Here is a 20,215-nt window from a genome sequence, read left to right as displayed (position 1 = left end):
CTGCCTCAGAGAGCGGTGGAGTCTCCTTCTTGGGAGGTTTTTAAAGAGAGGCTGGATGAACGTATGTCGGGAGTGCTTTGGTTGTGTGTTCCTGCATGTCAGGGGGATGGACCGGATGGCCCTTGAGGTCTCTTCCAACTCCATGATTCTATGCCCGATCTCACCAGAACTCAGAAGTCAAGCAGGGTGGGTACTTGGATGGGAGACCACCCAAGAAGACTCTGAAAAGGAAGCTGATGGCAAACCACCTCTGCTACTCCCTTGCCTGGAAAGCCCCTTACTGGGGTCTCTATAAGTTGTAACTTGGCAGCACCCACGTATGTACGTAAGGACAATATAGGGGAAGGCTCTGATGGCCTGAATTGGACAAACTGGTTCCTAAAGCAGTCCTGCTTTTGACTGGAACGGCCTCATTTCCTTGTCTTACCCATCGCAGCTTCGTCATCAGGAGGCCCCTCGTACAAAAGCTCACAGCGGTATTTCTGTGCCGTAACCGGGGAAGGCAGGTGGATGGTGATCATCTGGAGCAAGGCATCTCCGGCGGGCAGCCAGCGACGCATCACGGCCTGAGAAGCAGAGACCCTGCCTGAGCTACTGAGTAATTATCAGGTTTCCCTTCTTGAATTGCTCAAAGTGGGGGCCAAGAAACAGAAAGTTTCCAAAGCCCGCCCTTGTTGCCGGGACATTTGAAGCGGAGGTCTTTCCCAGCCCTGCTATGTGCAAAAATGAATCTGGAACTTTCGGCACATGAGAGGCACGGTCTCGCCAGGACAGAAAGACTGCTTTGCTAAAACAGAAGGGGGAATCGGTTTGGAGGGAAAGTATTCCCACGTACCTTAAGAAGCGGCTTCCCTTCTTTCTCTCGATCTTCAGCGTCCAGCTTGATGTCCAGTTTCTCTATCAGCTTGGACGCCTCCTCCTTCTTAAAGTTCATGATGGCATCAAAGACCTGCACAATGACAGTAGGATAAAAAGGGGAGATTTTATTTGCCGCCAGATACACCTGGAGGTTATCGTTAACCTTCACCCCAAAACTAAGAGCTCCAAGTCAAACTGAGGAAGTATTTCTCTGGGTGGCTCGGAGGACCAGGCTTTGCTAAATGTCGATCAATCAATCAATCAGACCTTTATTAGGCAACAATAATACAAACTAGATAACAAACCAAAAAAATTTGAACCCCATTAGTTGGTTACTACATTAGTTAAAAAATCAGCTACCAGCTCTATTATTTCAGCTGACCAATTGTCCAAAAGAAAGTGTACCCAAGATATTGTGGGGCAATTCCTTACATGGAAGGGTAATATATTAGAGAAATCAGGTCTATAATAAGCATGTTTAGGACAAATGCATAAAATATGTTCTACAGTTTCAGTAGCGTTAACCCATTCGTTCTTGAGGGGGTATCCTTAAAAAACGCCCATTAAGGAAAGCAGAGGGAAAGGAATTGCACCTTGCCCTAGCAAAGGCCCATCTGTGTTTAGGATTCATCAGTACTTCCAAATAGCAGGCCACCTGGCCTCGCTAAAACAGTACCGTGATCAAGAGGGGTACACGAAGAGCCTGTTTTACAGACCAAAGATTGGTATTCGTGGTCAACGAGACAGCTTTTAACTGTTTGGAATATTTCCTCGGGGGGTCACATTAGAAAGGAATCTCAAGAAAGTCCTCGTGAGATTAACTTTTCTTCAATATGACGCCACCAGTCAGAAGACTATCTCAGGGAGAGCAAAAAATATGTAGCTATTAGGACTGGTGGTGAAGCATAAACGTATTAGAAGTTTAAAGGTTGCCTGCCATTCCCTAGAAATGAGAAGATGTTGTCCAGCCTCCAAACAACGGGTTGCATATGAAGCGCAATGAGGGACTCCAAAGGGTTGATATAAGATTAAATTGCCATGTTGGCAGTTTGCGATAAATAAGTGGGTTTTGGGTTGCAATTTGGGCACACGGTCTTGAAAAGGTTCGCCATCACTGTCCTAGACGGACACTAACCACTACACAGCACTGGCTCTCTACTGTGGCTTTCCATTATTAGAACTGTATTAGAAATACCGATCTGAGAATTATATACTGAAGAACTCTTCATATTCGGCACTCTAAACGAGGTTTATGATGCTGGGCCCTAGCATCAATGGCTTAACTCGCAAGGATTAGTTTACGTTGTGGGATTGAACGGTACCAGCTGGGTATTAGAGGAAAAAATGTTACAGTCAGAATAGTTCAGCAGTGGTGAGCTCCTCCTCTCTGGCAGTCTTTAAGCAGCGGCTGGACAAACACTTGTCTGGGATCCTCTAGTCTAGGCTGATCTTGCATGAAGCAGGGGGCTGGACCAGAGGGCCTGTTTGGCCCCTTCCAACTCTATGATCCTGTGATTTTTCAAGAGCAGTAGTCAGAGCAATTTAACTTAAAATGTTTTCTTTATGGCACAATAAGGCTTAGGACCAGGATGTCAATCTTCTTAAAAACCATGTATCCTGGCTCAAGAAGTTTTGGCAATCCACCTGCAAGTCTTGAAGCATCTACTTTAGAGTAACCACTAATGCTTCCCTTCAGCCTGAAGTAAGTGGCTGGGGTTCCTTGAGCTTTCAAAAAAAATGGCAGTATCTTTGAAAGGGAAGTAACCAGACCTTGGAAAAAGGAATTTGATGATGCAGGTCTAAGTGTCAGAGGAGAAATCAGTCACTGAAGTTTGCCTGACAATCCTGTTTCGGTTAAGGACAGTTTTACCTTAAAAATGGGGTCCAAGATAAGTTGGCAGAACGTCCGTGGCAATTTCTTTCCATCAGGGCTGGTTGCTGACTTGCTAAATTTTCCATTGGCTGGGTCAAAATACCTAAGTAAAAACCGGACAGCATTTGACATGTCGATTTTGAGCAATTGGGAAAGACGCTGACACTCATAATGGCCTGTTTATTTCGCCCTGGTCCATTCACTTGTAAAAAGAAATCTAGTTATTCTCCCGTCTCACACATGAATTTACAACTTCAGAAAGAAATTTAATAGACTGCTATAGAAGAAGAAAAGTTTGGATTTATATCTCACCTTTTTCTCTTGTAAGGAGACTCAGGGTGGCTTACAATATCCTTTCCCTTCCTCTCCTCACAACAGACACCTTGTGAGGCAGGTGGGGCTGAAAGACTCCTGAGAGAACTGTGACTAGTCCAAGGTCACCCAGCAGGCTTCATGTAGAGGAGTGGACCAGATAAGCCTCTGCCACTCAGTTGGAGGAATGGGGAATTAAACCCGGTTCTCCAGATTAGAATCCACCTGCTCTTAACCACTACACCACGCGGTAGACAAAACATCTTCTAGGTCTGTCTGCAAGTAACCCATTTCATACCACAATGGTATTATTTTCTTCATTTACATTCCACTTTTCTCCCTAACACAGACTTTAAAGTGGCCTACAAAGTTTTTCTCTCTTCTGTTTTATCCTCACAACCACCCTGTGAGATACGTTATGCTGAGAGAGAGAGAGAGAGAGAGAGAGAGTGTCTGCCCCCACGATCACCTTCCGCTGCAGAGCTGGGATTTGAATCTGGGTCTGTCAGTCCCTAGTCAAACTCTCTACAATGAACAGGCTCCGTTAAGGACACAAAAACACGGCAAAAGTTCCCCCAACTGACTACAGGGAGCGACGTCCAAAGCTACTCAAAAGCAGGCACACGCAGTGACTCACTTGTCTCCCCATAGCTTTTTCATCATCTCTTCTACCTTCTTCGCTCTTTCAGCTGCCGAGAGCTGAGCCTTTTCTCCTTTGGCAGCAAATTTGGCCACATACATCTCGGCAAACTGTTTCAGAGTGAAAGCCCAGCCGTGCAGGCCAGAGCCGAAGCCAACAGTGCCAATGACCGGGTCGATCTGTAACAGAAGGAGAGTTTAGTGATCTAAGAGCCGAAAACTTTTTTTCTCAGAAACACAGAAGTGGAAGGCACCTAAAGGGTCATGCAGTCCGACCCCATGCACAAAGCAGAAAATTCATAACAACTTACCTCCCTCCCATTCTCCCAGTGACCCTGGTCAGCCTGCTTTGGTCACCTGCACTGTGAGAACCTGACTCTACCTCTGGCCTCTCTAGCCCAGTCTCATCTGGTCTGACTGGTAACAGCTAAGACCGTTCCCCTCCCTTCTACCTGATATCTGTTTACCTACTGATGCCAGGAATGGAACTTGGGACTTTCTGCACACAAACCATGGGCAATAAGCTAGGGTTCTGTGCAATAAGCTAAGAAATCATGTAATGCTGTGGAAAGCTGTTCAGGGAAGACTGCATCAGTGACTTTTGGAACCTGAGTCAGCAGTGTGATGCGGCGGCCAAGAGAGCCAATGCCATTCTGGGCTGTATCAATAGGAGTATAGTGTCAAGATTGAGGGATATAATTGTACCTCCCTATTCTGCATTGGTCAGCCCTCACCTGGAATATTGAGCGCAGTTCTGGGCAGCGCAATTCAAGAAGGATATTGACAAGCTGGAATGGGTCCAGAGGAGGGCAACCAAAATGGTCCAAGTCTGGAATCCATGCCCTACATTACAAGGAGAGACTTAGGGAGCTGGGTATGTTTAGTTTGGTGAAGGTAAAGAGGTGACATGGTAGCCCTAATAAGATATTTGAAGGAATGCCATGTTGGTGAGGGAGCAAGCTTGTTTTCTGCTGCTCCAGAGACTAGGACCAGGAGTAATGGGTTCAAGGTGAAGGTAAAGAGATTGCACCTAAACATTTGGAAGAACTTCCTGACAGTCAGGGCTCTTTGACAGTGGAATGCACTACCTCGGAGTGTGGTGGAGTCTCCTTTGGAGGTTTTTCAAAGAGAGGCTTGGATGGCCATTTGTCAGGAATGATTTGATTGTGTGTTGCTGAATTGCAGGGGGTTAAACTTGATGACCCTTGGAGTCTCTTCCAACTCTATGATTCTAGGATTAGTAGACTGCTAGAGAGACTTGTTTGTATGGATAATCCCATCCTAACACTAAGTGCTAACAGTAGGGTTTATGTCTCGCATTTGCACACCCACCGTTCTTAAACTAACCTTCAGATCCACTGCAATGCGTACGTAAGTTTTCCTTACCATAATATTACCCATGGGTCCAGTTTCACCCTCTCCATAAGTGGAAATGATAACGTTGACATTTTCCACGATGCGCTGGAAAGTCTGGTAAAGCTCTTCCGGCTCCAGCTGCAGCTCAAGCAGCGCGCGGTCCATCTTGTTCATCATCAGCACCGGCTTGATACGCTCGGCGATCGCCTGGCGGAGGACTGTCTCCGTCTGCACACAAACCCCTAGACAAGGAAGTGAGCAGACAACGTTTTCCAGACTGCTTCTGGACAGAACCAATCGCAGAAAATGTCGACCTGGTTAATATTCTCCGACAGTGGCATCTCTCAAAGAACGGAATGGCTTGTGACCTAGCAGGTGGCTAATTTTATTCTGGGCTGCTGGAAAATCAGTCTGTCCATCTTGTGGTCTTCTTTGCATGAGTGATTTAAATGTGAAATAGACAGCTTTAAGGGGGATTAGACAGATTCACGGAGGAGAGGTTTATCGCTGGCTACTAGCCATAGCAATTAGAAGGAACCATCACATAGCAATTAAAAGGAACCATCACATGGCATGGAATGGCATGGTACAGTCATACCTTGGTTTTTGTCGCCTTTGGAAATCACTGATTTTGGTTTTCGCTGATGGGATCCAGCCATTTGTCGCCTTTGGTTTTAGTCAGTCGCCTCGGATTTTGTCAGCATGCTGACAAAATCCGAGGAGACTTTTGCGTACGTTGCTATGCTGTTTGAGTTGCGCCTGCGCAAATGGCGTAACCTCGCTTTTGGTCGGTTTTGGTTTTTGCCAAGGTAATCCAGATGGATTACCAATGAAAACCGAGGTATGACTGTATGTTTAATTTATATGCTGCCCTCCCCCAAAAGGCTCAGGGGGTGGTGACCAACAGGATAATAACAATATCAGGAATCAAAACATTATACTACAAATATCAAAGGCATAATATTGATAAACAGGGGTCAGAAAACCCACCCTCATAACATCATAAGCATAACATCATAACATCAAAACATAACTTCATGAATATAACATTATAAATAACAATAAGTACAGAATCATCAAACACAACATTAAGAACAACGATAAACCTAGCATGGTAAACTATAGTAGCTATAGTATCATAGTAGCTATAGTATCATAGGCATCAGTAGCTATTGTATGATAGACTATGAAGCAACAATAGTCAACAACATACATAATTAACGTAACTAGGTAATAATGAGCACAGATGGCGACTTTCTCCTATGATGACCTAGGAACGAATCCCTAACAGACTACAGCTGTGTAGGCGCAAAAGCCTAGCCTAGTGAATAATCTAAAACATTCAGAGGCCGTAAACCTCTGAATATCACGGCTTGGATGCAATATCAGGGAAGCCACTATGCTCCGTTGCTGGGCCTCAGAGGAACTGGCTGGCCACTGAGAGAGAAGATACAGAACAAGATATTGGTATTTTCTTAGGTTCAGCAGGTTTTTCTTAGGTTCAAAGGTGTAACTAGGCTTGCTGTACCCTGCTGAAAGTCTACATCTCACCTTTATTGCAATCTACAGGTGTTTGTTTTGCATAACTTATTCAGAAGCTCTGATCTGGGAAAATTCTGCCACGCCCAACACACCACTCGCAAGAGTAGCTTCAGAAGTTTCACCAAAATATTTCCAAAATGGTATTTCTGTGACGATAAGGACCAGAAAGTCTCAGCACGCCTACAACTTTATATTCATTTACCTGCCTACGCTGCTTCTCCTCCAGAGGTTGTCACAGCCACACCTCACACATTAGTCACTGATTGTTGTGGGTTTTCCGGGCTGTGTGGCCGTGGTCTGGTAGATCTTGTTCCTAACGTTTCACCTGCATCTGTGACTGGCACTCCTTCCAGGAGGCGTATCAGAGAGTCGTTCCATACAATGGCCCGAGCTTAGCCCGGTAAACGCGTGCGCGCCGACCTGAAAAGCAGCGGACGATCCGCTGGGCGGTCCTTGGCTGGAGCAGCCGGGCGCCTTGATGGCCGACCCGGCTTCCTGTCCGGGCCTCGGCGTGTAGCGAGGCCTGAACCGCCCTGGCCCTCGCGCCTTGAAACGAGCGCGCGGGCCAATGAAATCCCCATCCTCGAGCACGCTCGGCGTATGGCAACCTGAAGGAGATGATGCCAGGAGTGGGCATGACGTAACGCTGCAGGTGGCAAACGGGTAGCGGCTTGTGCAGCGTTCCCAAAGCTGGGAGGCGCTCTGGGAAGCACCGCCATCATGCCGCCGGCAGGCGGTAGCGGCCAGCTGGCGTTACAGCTAAGCTTCCGCGTCTGAATAAGCTCTGGAGACGGTGTTTTTACCGGGCTCTCCAGGCGTATAGAATTACCAGCGTGCAGAAGCAGCAGAGAGAAGTCTTCTCTCTGTGATACGCCTCTGAAGATGCCAGCCACAGATGCAGGCGAAACGTTAGGAACAAGATCTACCAGACCATAGTCACACAGCCCGGAAAACCCACAACAACGAGTTGAATGCAAAAGCCTTCGACAAAACATTAGTCACTTAATTACCCTGCCGCTCAATTCTACATCGCACTTGCATATCTGACACAAATCAAGGCTCTGGGTCGGCAACTTCTTTTTGACTGTAAACTCACGTGATGTCAACATTGGATCCCACATTTCCTGTTCCTGGAACACTCACAGCTGGTTAAGCTTACCCTCGATCCCTTTAAAGGACCTCCCGTGACTTCATGGCTGCCTACCAAACAAGAACGCTAAGATGCCACGAAAGCCGCCCAGTCCTGAGCACACGTACCTGAAATACAGTCAACAACCACAAGGGCGCCATCGGTGACTCGAAGCGCAGCCGTGACTTCCGAAGAGAAATCCACGTGCCCGGGGGAGTCGATTAAATTAATGAGGAAACCTGAGCCGTCTTTGGACTGCTTGATGAAGGCTAAGTCGTGTTCTGAGAGTTCATAGTACAGAGAAATGGCCCTATAAGAATGGGGGAGATTCCCCCCCAAAAAGACAGTTATTTTTCTGAAAGTTCTGCCACACTCCATACTGCCGGCCTTAAGGCTAAGTTATTACCTTACCCGCCCCCCCCCAAAAAAATTAAGATTAGCTGTATGAGACTCTAAGGTGTGACATGCAGATGATGGAAGCTGGAGGCTTTGTCTTTGGAATTCTTTTACTTTTTTATGAATCAATCACAGAATCATAAAGTTGGAAGAGACCCCCAAGGGGCATCTAGTCCAACCCACTGCAATGCAGGAACATGCAAACAAAGGCGCTTCTGACAGATGGCCATCCAGCCTCTCTTTAAAAACCTCCAAAGAAGGAGACTCCACCTCACTCCAAGGTAGTGCATTCCACTGTCGAACAGTCCCGACTGTCAGGAAGTTTCTCCTAATGTTTAGGTGGAATCTCTTTTCCTTCACCTAGAGCCCGTTAGTCCTGGTGCTAGTCTCTGGAGCAGCAGAAAACAAGCTCGCTCCCTCACCAACATGAGACATCTTTGTGACAAGTGACCAGACAGCTCAGGGTCCTGGACTGGGGTCTGACCCATACCATGACTACGCCAGAAGATATTAAATCAATCCTGAGAAGGCCCATCAGCTTAAAACTCCCACCTCTCGCTAGATCAGAGGCGTGCAGCTGATAAGAGTTGGATTTATACTCCCCTTTCTCTCCTGTAAGGAGACTCAAAGAGGCTTACAATCTCCTTTCTGTTCCCTCCTCACAACAAACACCCTGTGAATGGGTGGGGATGAGAGAGCTCCAAAGACTAGCCCAAGGTCACCCAGCTGGCATGTGTTGCAGTGCTGCTAATCTGATTCACCAGATAAGCCTCCACAGTTCAAGTGGCAGAGCGGGGAATCAAGCTCAGTTCTCCAGATTAGAGTGCACCTGCTCTTAACCACTACGCCACGCTGGCTGTCCAAGGTGCTATTCAAGATCCAAGGTGCTCTTCAATTAAACGACACTCACGTAGACTTGATGGTGATGCAGCGTTCTTGTTCGTCTTTCCGCGTGTCGGTGAATCGTGTTTCGCCCGCTCTGGCTGAAGCTATGATGCCTGCTTTACATACCAACGAGTCTGTGAGAGTTGACTTCCCGTGGTCGACATGAGCGATCACAGACATGTTCCTGATGTTGGACTTCTTGTCCATGATCGCCCGGATCTGGTCTACCGTGAAGTTCACCTGAGAAGAAACGGGAGGGAAAGCAGAGCTAGAATCCTCTTCTCTTAAGACATATAAGTGAAATATGTTCATGCCAAGGATTTTCAACATGGCAAATTGAGGCATATTGAGGCATTCACAGAATGAATGGAAGATACTGAAATGAAGGACAGGTTGCGATACCCCAAAATCCTACTTTCATGCCCCCACAGAGGCGTTGGTTATTTCCCCATTAAACTTCAGTTTCCCCATAGTTAGCACGGTTTTAGTTCATCATTAAGTCTTCTAAGGGAGGGTATTTTAGTTAGCCCCTGTCCCTTTCAGACATTTCCCAATAGGCAGTCTTCCTTCCAGAGATTACCCAGCAATCCCCTGTTTTAGTTCTAGCCAGTCAGTCAGAGTGAGGTGCTAAGGGTAGTTGGAGACTGGAATATTCGTGACGTCCATATTATTATATGGTGGTCCACAGAGCACAAGTTAAGTTTAACAGCAGTTAGAACATGCCAAAGACTGAAGGGACTGAAAGGAAGCAAGACACAGTGGACTTTCTTGAAAGCAGCCAAGAGAAGACTCAGTCTACAGGAGGTGGTGATGGCTACTAACCTGGATAGCTTTAAAAGGGGCTTGGACAGATTTATGGAGGAGAAGTTGATTTATGGCTACCAATCTTGATCCTCTTGGTTCTGAGATTGCAAATGCCTTAACAATCCAGGTGCTCGGGAGCAGCAGCCGCAGAAGGCCATTGCTTTCACATCCTGCATGTGAGCTCCCAAAGGCACCTGGTGGGCCACTGCGAGTAGCAGAGAGCTGGACTAGATGGACTCTGGTCTGATCCAGCTGGCTTGTTCTTATGTTCTCACAGCTTCAAACCTGCTCAAGACAAGCAAGTACTCTGATTTAGATAGACCCAAGGGAGGAGTTAGGGTCTTGATTCTCTCCAGTAATAAACCTATTGTTGAACTGTTGAACCTGTCTTGTGTCTCCCCCATTCTGTCCTAGCCAAGTACAGAGCACCAAAAATAGATTCATTTGGGGAGCAGAACACCTACTACCTTGTAATGCCAAAGCGAACACTTTTGGTGGTGGGAAGTGCCGTCAAATTGAACCAATTTATGGTGACCCCAGATCGTTTTAGAGGCAAAACACATCCAAGGGTCATTTTGCCATTGCTTGCCTCTGGGTCACATCCCTGGCATGAACTTGGTCTCCCATTCAAGGACAGCACTCACCAGAAGAACAAGAGTTGGGTTTTTCTACTGTGCTTTTCTTTACCTTTCGGGAGTTTCACAGCAACTTCCAAGCTCCTTTCCCATCCTCTCCCCACAACAGACCCCTCGTGAGGCCAGTAGGGCTGAGAGAGTTCTGAACAAGCTGTGACTGGCCCAAAGTCAGCCAGCAGGCTTCATGTGGAGGAGCGGGGAAAACAAACCAAGTTCACCAGACTAGAGTCTGCCACTCATGAGCATCCTCTGGCAAGCATCAAATGAAGAAAGACGTCCCCCACCCAGCCCCAAATCATGCAAAGGTTCATCTCTGAAGTCACATTGGCTTTAGAGGTAAGAACATAAGAACAAGCCAGCTGGATCAGACCAGAGTCCATCTAGTCCAGCACTCTGCTACTTGCAGTGGTCCACCAGGTGCCTTTGGGAGCTCAAATGCAGGAGGTGAAAGCAATGGCCTGCTGCTGCTGCTGCTGCTGCTCCCAAGCATTTGGTCTGCTCAGGCATTTGCAATCTCAGATCAAGGAAGATCAAGATTGGTAGCCATAGATCGACTTCTCCTCCACAAACCTGTCCAAGCCCCTTTTAAAGCTATCCAGGTTATCCAGGTGCTCTGCAGTTCCAAAGTGGCCATTACAGAGACAAGACTATGCCCTCCTTTCCATTTCCAGAGAGGCTGTTAACATCAGGATGTTTGGGAGGTCATTAATTCACAGGGTTGTCATAAGTCAGAAGTAACTTGAGGACTGGTTGTTGTGGCTTTTCCCGGCTGTACCACCGTGGTCTGGTAGCTTTAACTCCTAATGTTTCACCAGCAACAATGGCGGCATCTTCAGAGGCATGCCACAGCAAGATGTGTTTCTCTCCATGGCAGAGTGTGGAGCTAAAACTACCTGACCCTGGCCACACCGTGCAAGCTCAGATTCAAGGTTTTGGTATTAACCTTCCAATCCCTGGGGGATTTAGCACAGTTTTTCAGGGCCTGTCAGATGGAGCTGTTCCACTAGACCAGGGGTAGGGAACCTGCGGCTCAAGAGCCGCATGCGGCTCTTCTGCCCTTGCACTGCGGCTCCACGAGTCAAGCTGCCGGCCCCATCCTTGCCCGCCCTGCAGGCAGCAGGGTGGGCGCACCAATGGCCCGTGGCCGGCTGGGCCGCGCCGCGGGCTTCCCCTCTCGCCTGCCCTGTTCGAGCAGGGCAGGCGCTTTCCCGGCGGCCGGCGAGGCTGAGCCGCTGGCCCCATCCTTGCCCGCCCTGCAGGCAGCAGGGCAGACTCATCCATTCACTTCTCAGAATGAGCGGAGTAAAAGGTAAAAAAAAACCCCAATATATATAGTGTTATCTTTATTTTAAATGTCAAAAATTATTTGCGGCTCCAAGTGTTTTCTTTTTCCATGGAAAACAGGTCCAAATGGCTCTTTGAGTGTTAAAGGTTCCCTACCCCTGCACTAGACCAGTGGTGGCAAACCTTTGGCACTCCAGATGTTATGGATACAATTCCCATCAGCCCCTGCCAATTGGCCACGCAGGCCAATTGTAGTCCATAACATCTGGAGTGCCAAAGGTTTGCCACCAAGGCACTAGACTGACGGAGGAAGACAGCAATTGGTTTTCCATCTTGATGGCCTCCCTTTCCTCAGAACAACTGACAAGAGGTGGAAGGTAAGAACAAGCCAGCTGGATCAGACCAGAGTCCATCTAGTCCAGCTCTCTGCTACTCGCAGTGGCCCACCAGGTGCCTTTGGGAGCTCACGTGCAGGATGTGAAAGCAATGGCCTTCTGCGGCTGCTCCTCCTGAGCACCTGGTCTGCTAAGGCATTTGCAATCTCAGATCAAAGAGGATCAAGATTGGTAGCCATAGATCGACTTCTCCTCCATAAATCTGTCCAAGCTATAAATCTGTCCAAGGTAACAATTCTTCACTGTAAGTTGTCCTCAGCCCACTTAGAGAAAGGCGGACTAGAAGACTGATAATAAAGTAAACAAATAATAAATAAAACCCCACAACAGTCAACTGATTCCGGCTTAGCAAGCCTTCTACTCGTTTCATTCCTCCAAGCAACCTCTGAGGTTCCCTGTCACAATCAGACGCAGAGTTACTGAGATAAAGGAAACGGCTTAAAGGGTCTCTGCCTTTTCAGTCTCTGAGGGGACCAAGCAGGCATTTTGAGAACTGTAGCGCTGGGATGATGTCATGTTTATTTCAGTCCCGTGTTCTGAAGCAAGTGGACAAGTCAGGGCAGGGCTGCACAGCCTGGATTCTTTCGGGTATCTGGCGCAGCGACTGGCAAGGGGAGCGTCTTCTGGCAAGTATGAAGCCAGGTGTGGCAGAGAGAAGCCCCCACCTGCGCCGGCATCGTGCACTGACTCGTCTCCGCAATCCTACCACACTTAAAACACGTAGGAAGCAATACATCAAGAAGGGCAAAGAGGCTGAGAAGAGAAGAGGAGGAGTTTGGATTTATATCCCACCTTTCTCAGGGTGGCTTACAAGCTCCTTTCCCTTCCTTGCCCCACAACAGACACCTTATGAGGCAGGTGGGGCTGAGAGAGTTCCAAAGAACTGTGACTAGACCAAGATCACGCAGCAGGAATGTAGGAGTGCAAAAACACATCTGGTTCACCAGATAAGAGTCTGCCGCTCAGATGGAAGAGTAGGGAATCAAACCTGGTTCCCCAGATTAGATTAGAGTCCAACTGCTCTTAACCACGACACCACGCTGGCTCTAGGATTTACCCTTATCATTTGGGACAAATGTAAGGCCGTTACACCCAGCCCAATGATGTTACTATGAAGAGGAGGAGGAGGAGTTTGGATTTATACCCCATCTTTCTCTCCTGTAAGGAGACTCAAGGTGGCTTACAAGCTCCTTTCCCTTCCTCTCCCCACAACAGACCCCTTGTGAGGCAGGTGGGGCTGAGAGAGTTCTGAGAGAACTGTGACTGGCCCAAGGTCACCCAGCAGGACTGTAGGAGTGTGGAAATACATCTGGTTCACCAGATAAGCCTCTGCCACTCAGGTGGAGGAGTGGGGGAATCAAACCTGGTTCTCCAGATTAGAGTCCAACTGCTCTTAACCACTACACCACGCTGGCTCGGAAATGACTGGCATGCCACAGCCCCTTCTCCCACAGCAGAGGGGTCAAGGAACGTGGCAAACATGTAATGTGCGGCTTGCCAGATAAAACAGAAGACCAGCTGGTGGCACCCCAGAGGCTGGGAGGGGAAAGGGCTGTTGAGGAGCAACTGACTTATGGTGACACCGGAGGGTTTCAAAGCAACAGAGGTTCAGAGGTGGTTTGCCGTTGCCTGCCTCTGTGTCGTGACCCTGGATGTACTGGTGGTCTCCCATCCAAATACTAACCAGGGCTGACCCTGCTTCACTTCTGAAAAGTGATGAAATCGGGCTAACCTGGGCTATCCTGGTCAAGGCCCTTAAAGCAGGGGTCTTGAAACTGTGGCCCTCCAGATGTTCAGGAACTACAATTCCCATCAGCCCTGCCACTTGGCCATGCTGGCAAAGGCTGATGGGAATTGTAGTCCATGAACATCTGGAGGGCCATAGTTTGAAGACCTCTGCCTTAAAGACTAACCGCGTTTATTTCAACATGAGCTTTATGAGTCACTTCTTCAGAGAGATAACATGTTTCCCCCCAAATAAGACAGGGTGTTATATTAATTTTTGCTCCAAAAGATGCGTTAGGACTTATTTTCAGGGGATGTCTTATTCCCCCCCCCCCATGATTTTGCATCCCCCACGTGACCAGATCAGCTGTGCTGGGGAATCTGTAACTAGGGCTTATTTTGGGGCTTATATTTCAAGCATCCTCCAAAAATCCCCAAAAAATCATGCTAAAGGCAGTGGTGGCGAACCTATGGCACTCCAGATGTTCATGGACTACAATTCCCATCAGCCCCTGCCAGCATGGCCAATTGGCTGCTGGCAGGGGCTGGTGGGAATTGTAGTCCATGAACATCTGGAGTGCCATAGGTTCGCCACCACGGTGCTAGGGCTTATTTTGGGGGTAGGTCTTATTTTGGGGAAAACAGGGTATTAGGTACCAGATTGCTATGGCTTATATTCTATTGTGGTGCCTAGTATTGTTTTGACATGTAATGATTCTTCACCACCTGGCTGCCTCTCACCTGGGCTAACGCTGCCCCAACATTTCTTGTTCACTCCCCTTTTCTCTTCCCCAGCCATAATCAGACAGGGACTTGGCTAGCTTGGGGGAAGTTCCTTCCCATCTCAACTGCGAGGGGCGGGACAAATATTCCTAGCGGTGGCCGGGAAAAACGCCCACACGGTTTTGAGAAGGCTTGTACGACTGCAGCAAGGATCGCCTTTCCACGCACTGCCGCAGAATTAAAAACATTGCAAGAAAACTGAGAAGAGGCTGCATTAAGTTTTGGCAGCCACAATTCTGCGGGCATTGGAGATGAAACCCGGAAGGTCCAAAAAAAAAGTCTGGATCCCAATTTTTGAGCTATTATCTGAAAGGGAAATTGCCCAGGCTGGCTTTATCTCATTCATCCTGAAACCTTGGGTTACAAGGTGACTATTTCTAGAGGTACGGGAGGGCGATGCTGAATTCACTCCCTGGTCTCGGCCTGGCCCTGACATCGTAGCTTCACACGCATTCTTTCACCGCTGCAATGTCCGGCTACTCTGCCCCACTCAAAGGGCAGTAAAAGCAAGGCGAAGTCCAAAAGCTCCAGCTGTCTCAGGGCACTCTGCTCTGAGAACACGTGCGAATGGAGGGCAATGCTAGAACGAAAGAGCAAGCCAATATCTTCTCACCAGGAGGCAGTATCACCAGGAGGCAACTAAGAACTTTTCCAGGAATGAGCTGCAGGACTCAACCGCGTTGCAGGCCCGATACTGCCAGCTCACCTCGGTAAAAGGTCTGGAATCCAGGCCCTACGAGGAGAAGCTTAGGGAGCTGGGGATGTTTAGTTTGGGAAGAGGTGACATGATAGCCATGCTTAGATATTTGAAGGGATGTCAAGTTGGTGAGGGAGCAAGCTTGTTTTCTGCTGCTCCAGAGACTAGGACCAGGAGGAATGGATTAAGAACATAAGAACAAGCCAGCTGAATCAGATCAGAGTCCATCTAGTCCAGCTCTCTGCTACTCGCAGTGGCCCACCAGGTGCCATTGGGAGCTCACATGCAGGATTCAAGGGGAAAGAAAAGAGATTCCACCTAATCATCAGGAAAAACTTCCTGACAGTAAGGGCTGTTCAATGACGGAATACACTACCTCGGAGAGTGGTGGAGTCTCCTTCTTTGGAGTTTCGAAAGAGAGGCTGGGTGGCCATCTGTCAGGAATGCTTTGAATGTGCATTCCTGCGCTGCAGGGGGTTGGACTGGATGGCCCTTGGGGTCTCTTCCAACTCTATGATCCTTTCATTGTGGCCATTTCATGCTTGACAACATCTGACTACAGGTCAGCTTCTAGAGAGAGATCCACAGTTCAAGGCCTAACATTTTTGTTAAGAAAGTACCAGAGAAATCTGAGCTACAAAGAACGCTTTGGATGACAGATCTACACTGATCTTGCATGGCCCAAAATTACAGTTTGGACTACTAGAAACTACTAGGGTTCACTAGTCTCCATCCTCCACTCAGGTTGGGAAATTCCTGGAGCTTGTGAGAGTGGAACCTGGGAAAGGAGGAGTCCACAGAGATGTACACCTTCTTCCATATTATCCAGAGACACCGGTCTCTTAAGTCTGGACCTTAGCTGCAATTCCCAGAAAACGCCATCTGTGGATTGAAAACCCTACTAATTGCTTGTGGGATAAATCTGACACTTACAAAGCCCCTATTTGTAACCTTAGCAAACAACCAAAGAACAGCTTTCATTCCTTTCCAGCCAAACTGCCCCAGAGACCGCTGGCAAAGAACGCTGGCTCCAATCCCATGCAGGCAAAGTGCTGTCCAGTAGCTGCTAACTTATGGCAACCCAGTAGGGTTTGGAAGGCAAGAGACTAACAGAGCTGCTTTTAACAGAGGTGGTTTTTCATTACCTTCCTCTGTGTAGTGACTCTGGAATTCCGTGGTGGTCTCCCATCCAAGTACTAACCAAAACTGCCCCTGCACAGCTTCTGAGATCTGTCAAGATTGGGCAGACCTGGGGCATCCAGGGCAGGGAAGGTCCAAACCTAGGCACACTTATTTAGCAGCAAGGCACATTATAATTATTATTGTAGATTTCACAGCTGCCAGATCTTTAGCTGGTTGTTGGCCTTCATTACAATTTGAGCCTCACCCAGAGGCCTAGGAAATTGTAATGTATCGGCGTAGTATTCGTGCCAATTGTTGTTGTTGTTGTACATTTCACAGCTGCCAGTTCTTTAGCTGGCTGTTAGCATTTCATTACAATTCAAGTCTCACCCAGAGGCCTAAGAAGTTGTAATGTATCAGCATAGCAGTTGTGCAGATCCCAGCAGGGGTATTATTATTATTTATTAGATTTAACATACCACCCACCCATGAAGGGCTCTGGGCAGTGTACACCAGATAAAATACCAATAAAGCCATATGAATAACTTCATACTTAAAAACCCACAAATAATTACAATAAAATTACCACATTACCAAATAACAGGATGGCAACATAACAAAGGCGTTCTACCTGCCTTGGAAGGGGACCGGACACATAAGCCATGATATACAAGGAATAGTGGGGTGGGGTGGGGGGGAGCACATTAAATTGTTTGGGATATGCCTCACTGCAAACATGTGTAGGTTCAGGCTTTGTGAACACCATCATCTCACCACAACTATTTCCACCAGCGGGCCTCACATGCACCCTCTGTATGAGCACGGTGGGGAGGAGGGTGGAAAATGCTGCCGAGCCACAGCTGTCTCGTGGGCTGACCCCACAGGGCTCTCAAGGCAAGAGACGTTGGCTGGTGGTTTGCCGCTGCCTGCCTTTGCGTGGGCCAAGAGAGTTCTGAGAGAACTGTGCGTGGCCCAAAGTCGCCCACATGGAGGAGCTGAAAAATCAAACCCAGTTCTCCTGATTAGAGTCGGCGGTTCTTAACCACTACACCACAGTGGGTCTACAGCAGTGATGGCGAACCTATGGCACGGGTGCCAGAGGTGGCACTCAGAGCCCTCTCTGTGGGCACGCACGCACAGAGTCACCCCCCCACGTCTAGGCTGGCCTGGGCCACTGGGCTCGATTATTAGCATTAAACCTAAGACCTAATTTTGGGGAAGCAGTGTAGGTAACCCTGTTAAGCGCTGTTAAACTCCACAGATTTTCATGCAAAGAACTAAAGTGTGATCCTTTACCTGGGAGTAAGCTCAGTTGCTGGCAATGGGGCTTGCTTCTGAGTAAACCCTCCTAGGGTCATGATTCACCCGTTGGGCGAGTTGCACAGTTTCTTCAAAGCAAAGCTACTGACAACCACCAAGCTTGCTCCCAAGTAACGCACACCTCTGAGCCAACCTTTTTTTTTTAAGCTAAAACCTCAGTATTCAGGTTAAATTGCCATGTTGGCACTTTGCAAGAAACAAGTGGGTTTTGGGTGGCAGTTTGGGCACTCGGTCTCGAAAAGGTTCGCCACCACTGGTCTACAGATATAATACTGACCTCCCAGACAGGAACTACTGAAAGAACAAACATGAAGCACATTCCGTGTCTTGGGTGCGTTGTGCAACTATGCATTATTATGAATGTACTTCTGCCAAATGTCATTAACTCAATTTACCTGACTGATGCAGAGAGAATTCAGGCTGTGCTTCCCCGCACATAGTTTATTCTGCTGCTATATAAAGCTGGCTGGGGAGAACCCCCTCCCTCCCATACACACACATACACAATACACACTGTCCGTACACATACTCAAGCAGAAAGACCTGCATTACACAGATGCCCTCTTGAGAAACACTTCTGATCTTTGTAGGACAAGGTGCAACGTTGCACCAAAGACCAACCATCGTGATGCACATTTTTTTAGAAGCATTCACACCTGTCTTTTACTATTTTTAATCCTGCCACCCCGTAATTAAGTCCTCGTTGGTTTCCTGACACCGGACCGGGCTGCAATAATTACGCGCCTCTGTATTCATGTGCATGCCTGGGATATGCAGAAATATAAACACTAGCCATGTAGTTATCCGCTACCCGGATAACCGCCGAAGGGGGAACGAAACGTTCACGTTATAAAGGACGTTTCGTGCTAAGATGTCCCAGGGTAGAATAAGTAACGCTGATCTCCCCCTCACTTTCCAGCAGTAGAAAATGCAGCAATATAACACGGAAGATGCACAATCTCCATATTTTCTATCAATCCCTGGTGACATTCAAGCCGCCCCGTGGATCCCATTGTGAGGATTTCATCATTAAGGAGGGCTTATTTTATTATCGGGGATTTGGATCCTATTGGCATTTCCAAGACAGGGGATTCGGGATCGCCATTTCTCAGGTAAACAAGCCCAGACAAGCCACCGTTATGCAGGTTACCTGGTCTGCCTCCATGGGGTGGGAAAATCTCTCCCCCCCCCCAATCCATGCCATATATTCCATGGATAAACAATATTTACAATATGCATGATATTTTATGCATAAATAACTATAATAGGGTTTGGGGGTGTAAATGGGGGGGCTGGCAAAGCTTCCACCCTGCGTAAATAATATTTGCAATATTCACCATATTTTATGCACAAATATAATATTTTATACGTAAGTAAATAACCATAATAGGTTTTGGGGCTGTGAATGGGGGGCTGGCAAAGGTTCCACCCTACATAAATAATATTTGTAATATTAATAATATTTTATGTATAAACAAATAAGTATGATAGGATTGGGGGCTGTAAATGGGGGGTGGGTGGGAGAGGCTGGCAAAACTTCCACCCCGATCATGAGACAGAAAAATGTACTATTCAGATACTATTATGTTGTTGTCCCCCCCCCCCCACCCGCACAACTCCCTCTGGCCTCCCCCAGGGCCGTGGGGCAGCTGCCTGGAAACCCCCAAGTGACAGGTGCCCAAGACCCCCTCTGGGAGGGGCAAAATGGCGGCGGCGGCGCCTCCCCTCCCCCACCCACGCAGCTCTGCAAATGGTGGTCGTGGGGGGTGGTCGGGAGAGGAAGGGTCGTGAGTCCCCCAAGGGCGACTGCGCCCCGAATTAGGGCCAGGGGCGGACGGCCGGGACTCCCTCCTCGAAGCCCGGGTCTTTCCCTCCGCGGGGTCGCTCACCATTTTGGCGGATGGCGCCGGATAGTCCCGTCCCCACACCCAGGAATCGCCGCGGCCGCCTCAGCCGAGACCGAGGAGGACTGGAAGCCGGGAGAGGACGACGGAGACCACAGACGAGAGCGGCCCTAGAGCGGACCCCCCTCGGAGGCAGGCGGGGGCGCTCTGGGCCTCGGCGCCGCCTCGATGGTGCGCGGGCTCTGGGAGGGGAGCGGGGAAGAGGCGAGGCGCGCGGGTTGCCATGGCAGCCGGGCAGAGATGGCCTTGCAGGGCATCTTTGCATCCTCTGTTTATGGAGAACAGTCAGGTGCATTCACTGCGCAGGAGACACTGATATTTCTAAACCCACGAACCCACTATTATAACCTTAAATTCACATGTGCCTGAAAATCAATACACAAAATCCACACACTGGTGTGTTTTGTGTGTGTGTGTTAAGAGCTGTCAAGTCCCTTCTCACTTATGGCAACCCTATGCATCAATGTCCTAATGTGCAATACCCTCAGTTTAGCCATTTTAGCTTCTAGGGAGAGTTCAGGCTTGATTTTGTTGATTTTATTCATTTTTATTTTAT

At 48.3% G+C, this 20,215-nt stretch overlaps 1 protein-coding gene across 1 annotated transcript in view; it reads right to left on the bottom strand.

Moving 5' to 3' along the window:
- Positions 1-19,794, bottom strand: part of LOC125436351 (elongation factor 2) — a 33,411-nt gene extending 13,617 nt beyond the window's left edge. Inside the window, exons 1-8 of the mRNA XM_048503273.1 lie at positions 19,645-19,794; positions 9,016-9,230; positions 7,838-8,019; positions 5,069-5,280; positions 3,681-3,862; positions 2,729-2,834; positions 836-949; positions 428-566 (exon numbers count right to left, since the gene is read on the bottom strand). Coding sequence (XP_048359230.1) covers positions 428-566; positions 836-949; positions 2,729-2,834; positions 3,681-3,862; positions 5,069-5,280; positions 7,838-8,019; positions 9,016-9,230; positions 19,645-19,647 — 1,153 coding nt within the window. The 5' untranslated portion in view covers positions 19,648-19,794. The remainder of the gene's footprint in view (positions 1-427; positions 567-835; positions 950-2,728; positions 2,835-3,680; positions 3,863-5,068; positions 5,281-7,837; positions 8,020-9,015; positions 9,231-19,644) is intronic.
- Positions 19,795-20,215: the final 421 nt, after the last annotated feature.

Source organism: Sphaerodactylus townsendi, linkage group LG07 (genome assembly GCF_021028975.2).
Source record: "Sphaerodactylus townsendi isolate TG3544 linkage group LG07, MPM_Stown_v2.3, whole genome shotgun sequence".
Classification (NCBI taxonomy): Eukaryota; Metazoa; Chordata; class Lepidosauria; order Squamata; family Sphaerodactylidae; genus Sphaerodactylus; species Sphaerodactylus townsendi.
This window is presented reverse-complemented; position numbering and strand designations above follow the sequence as displayed.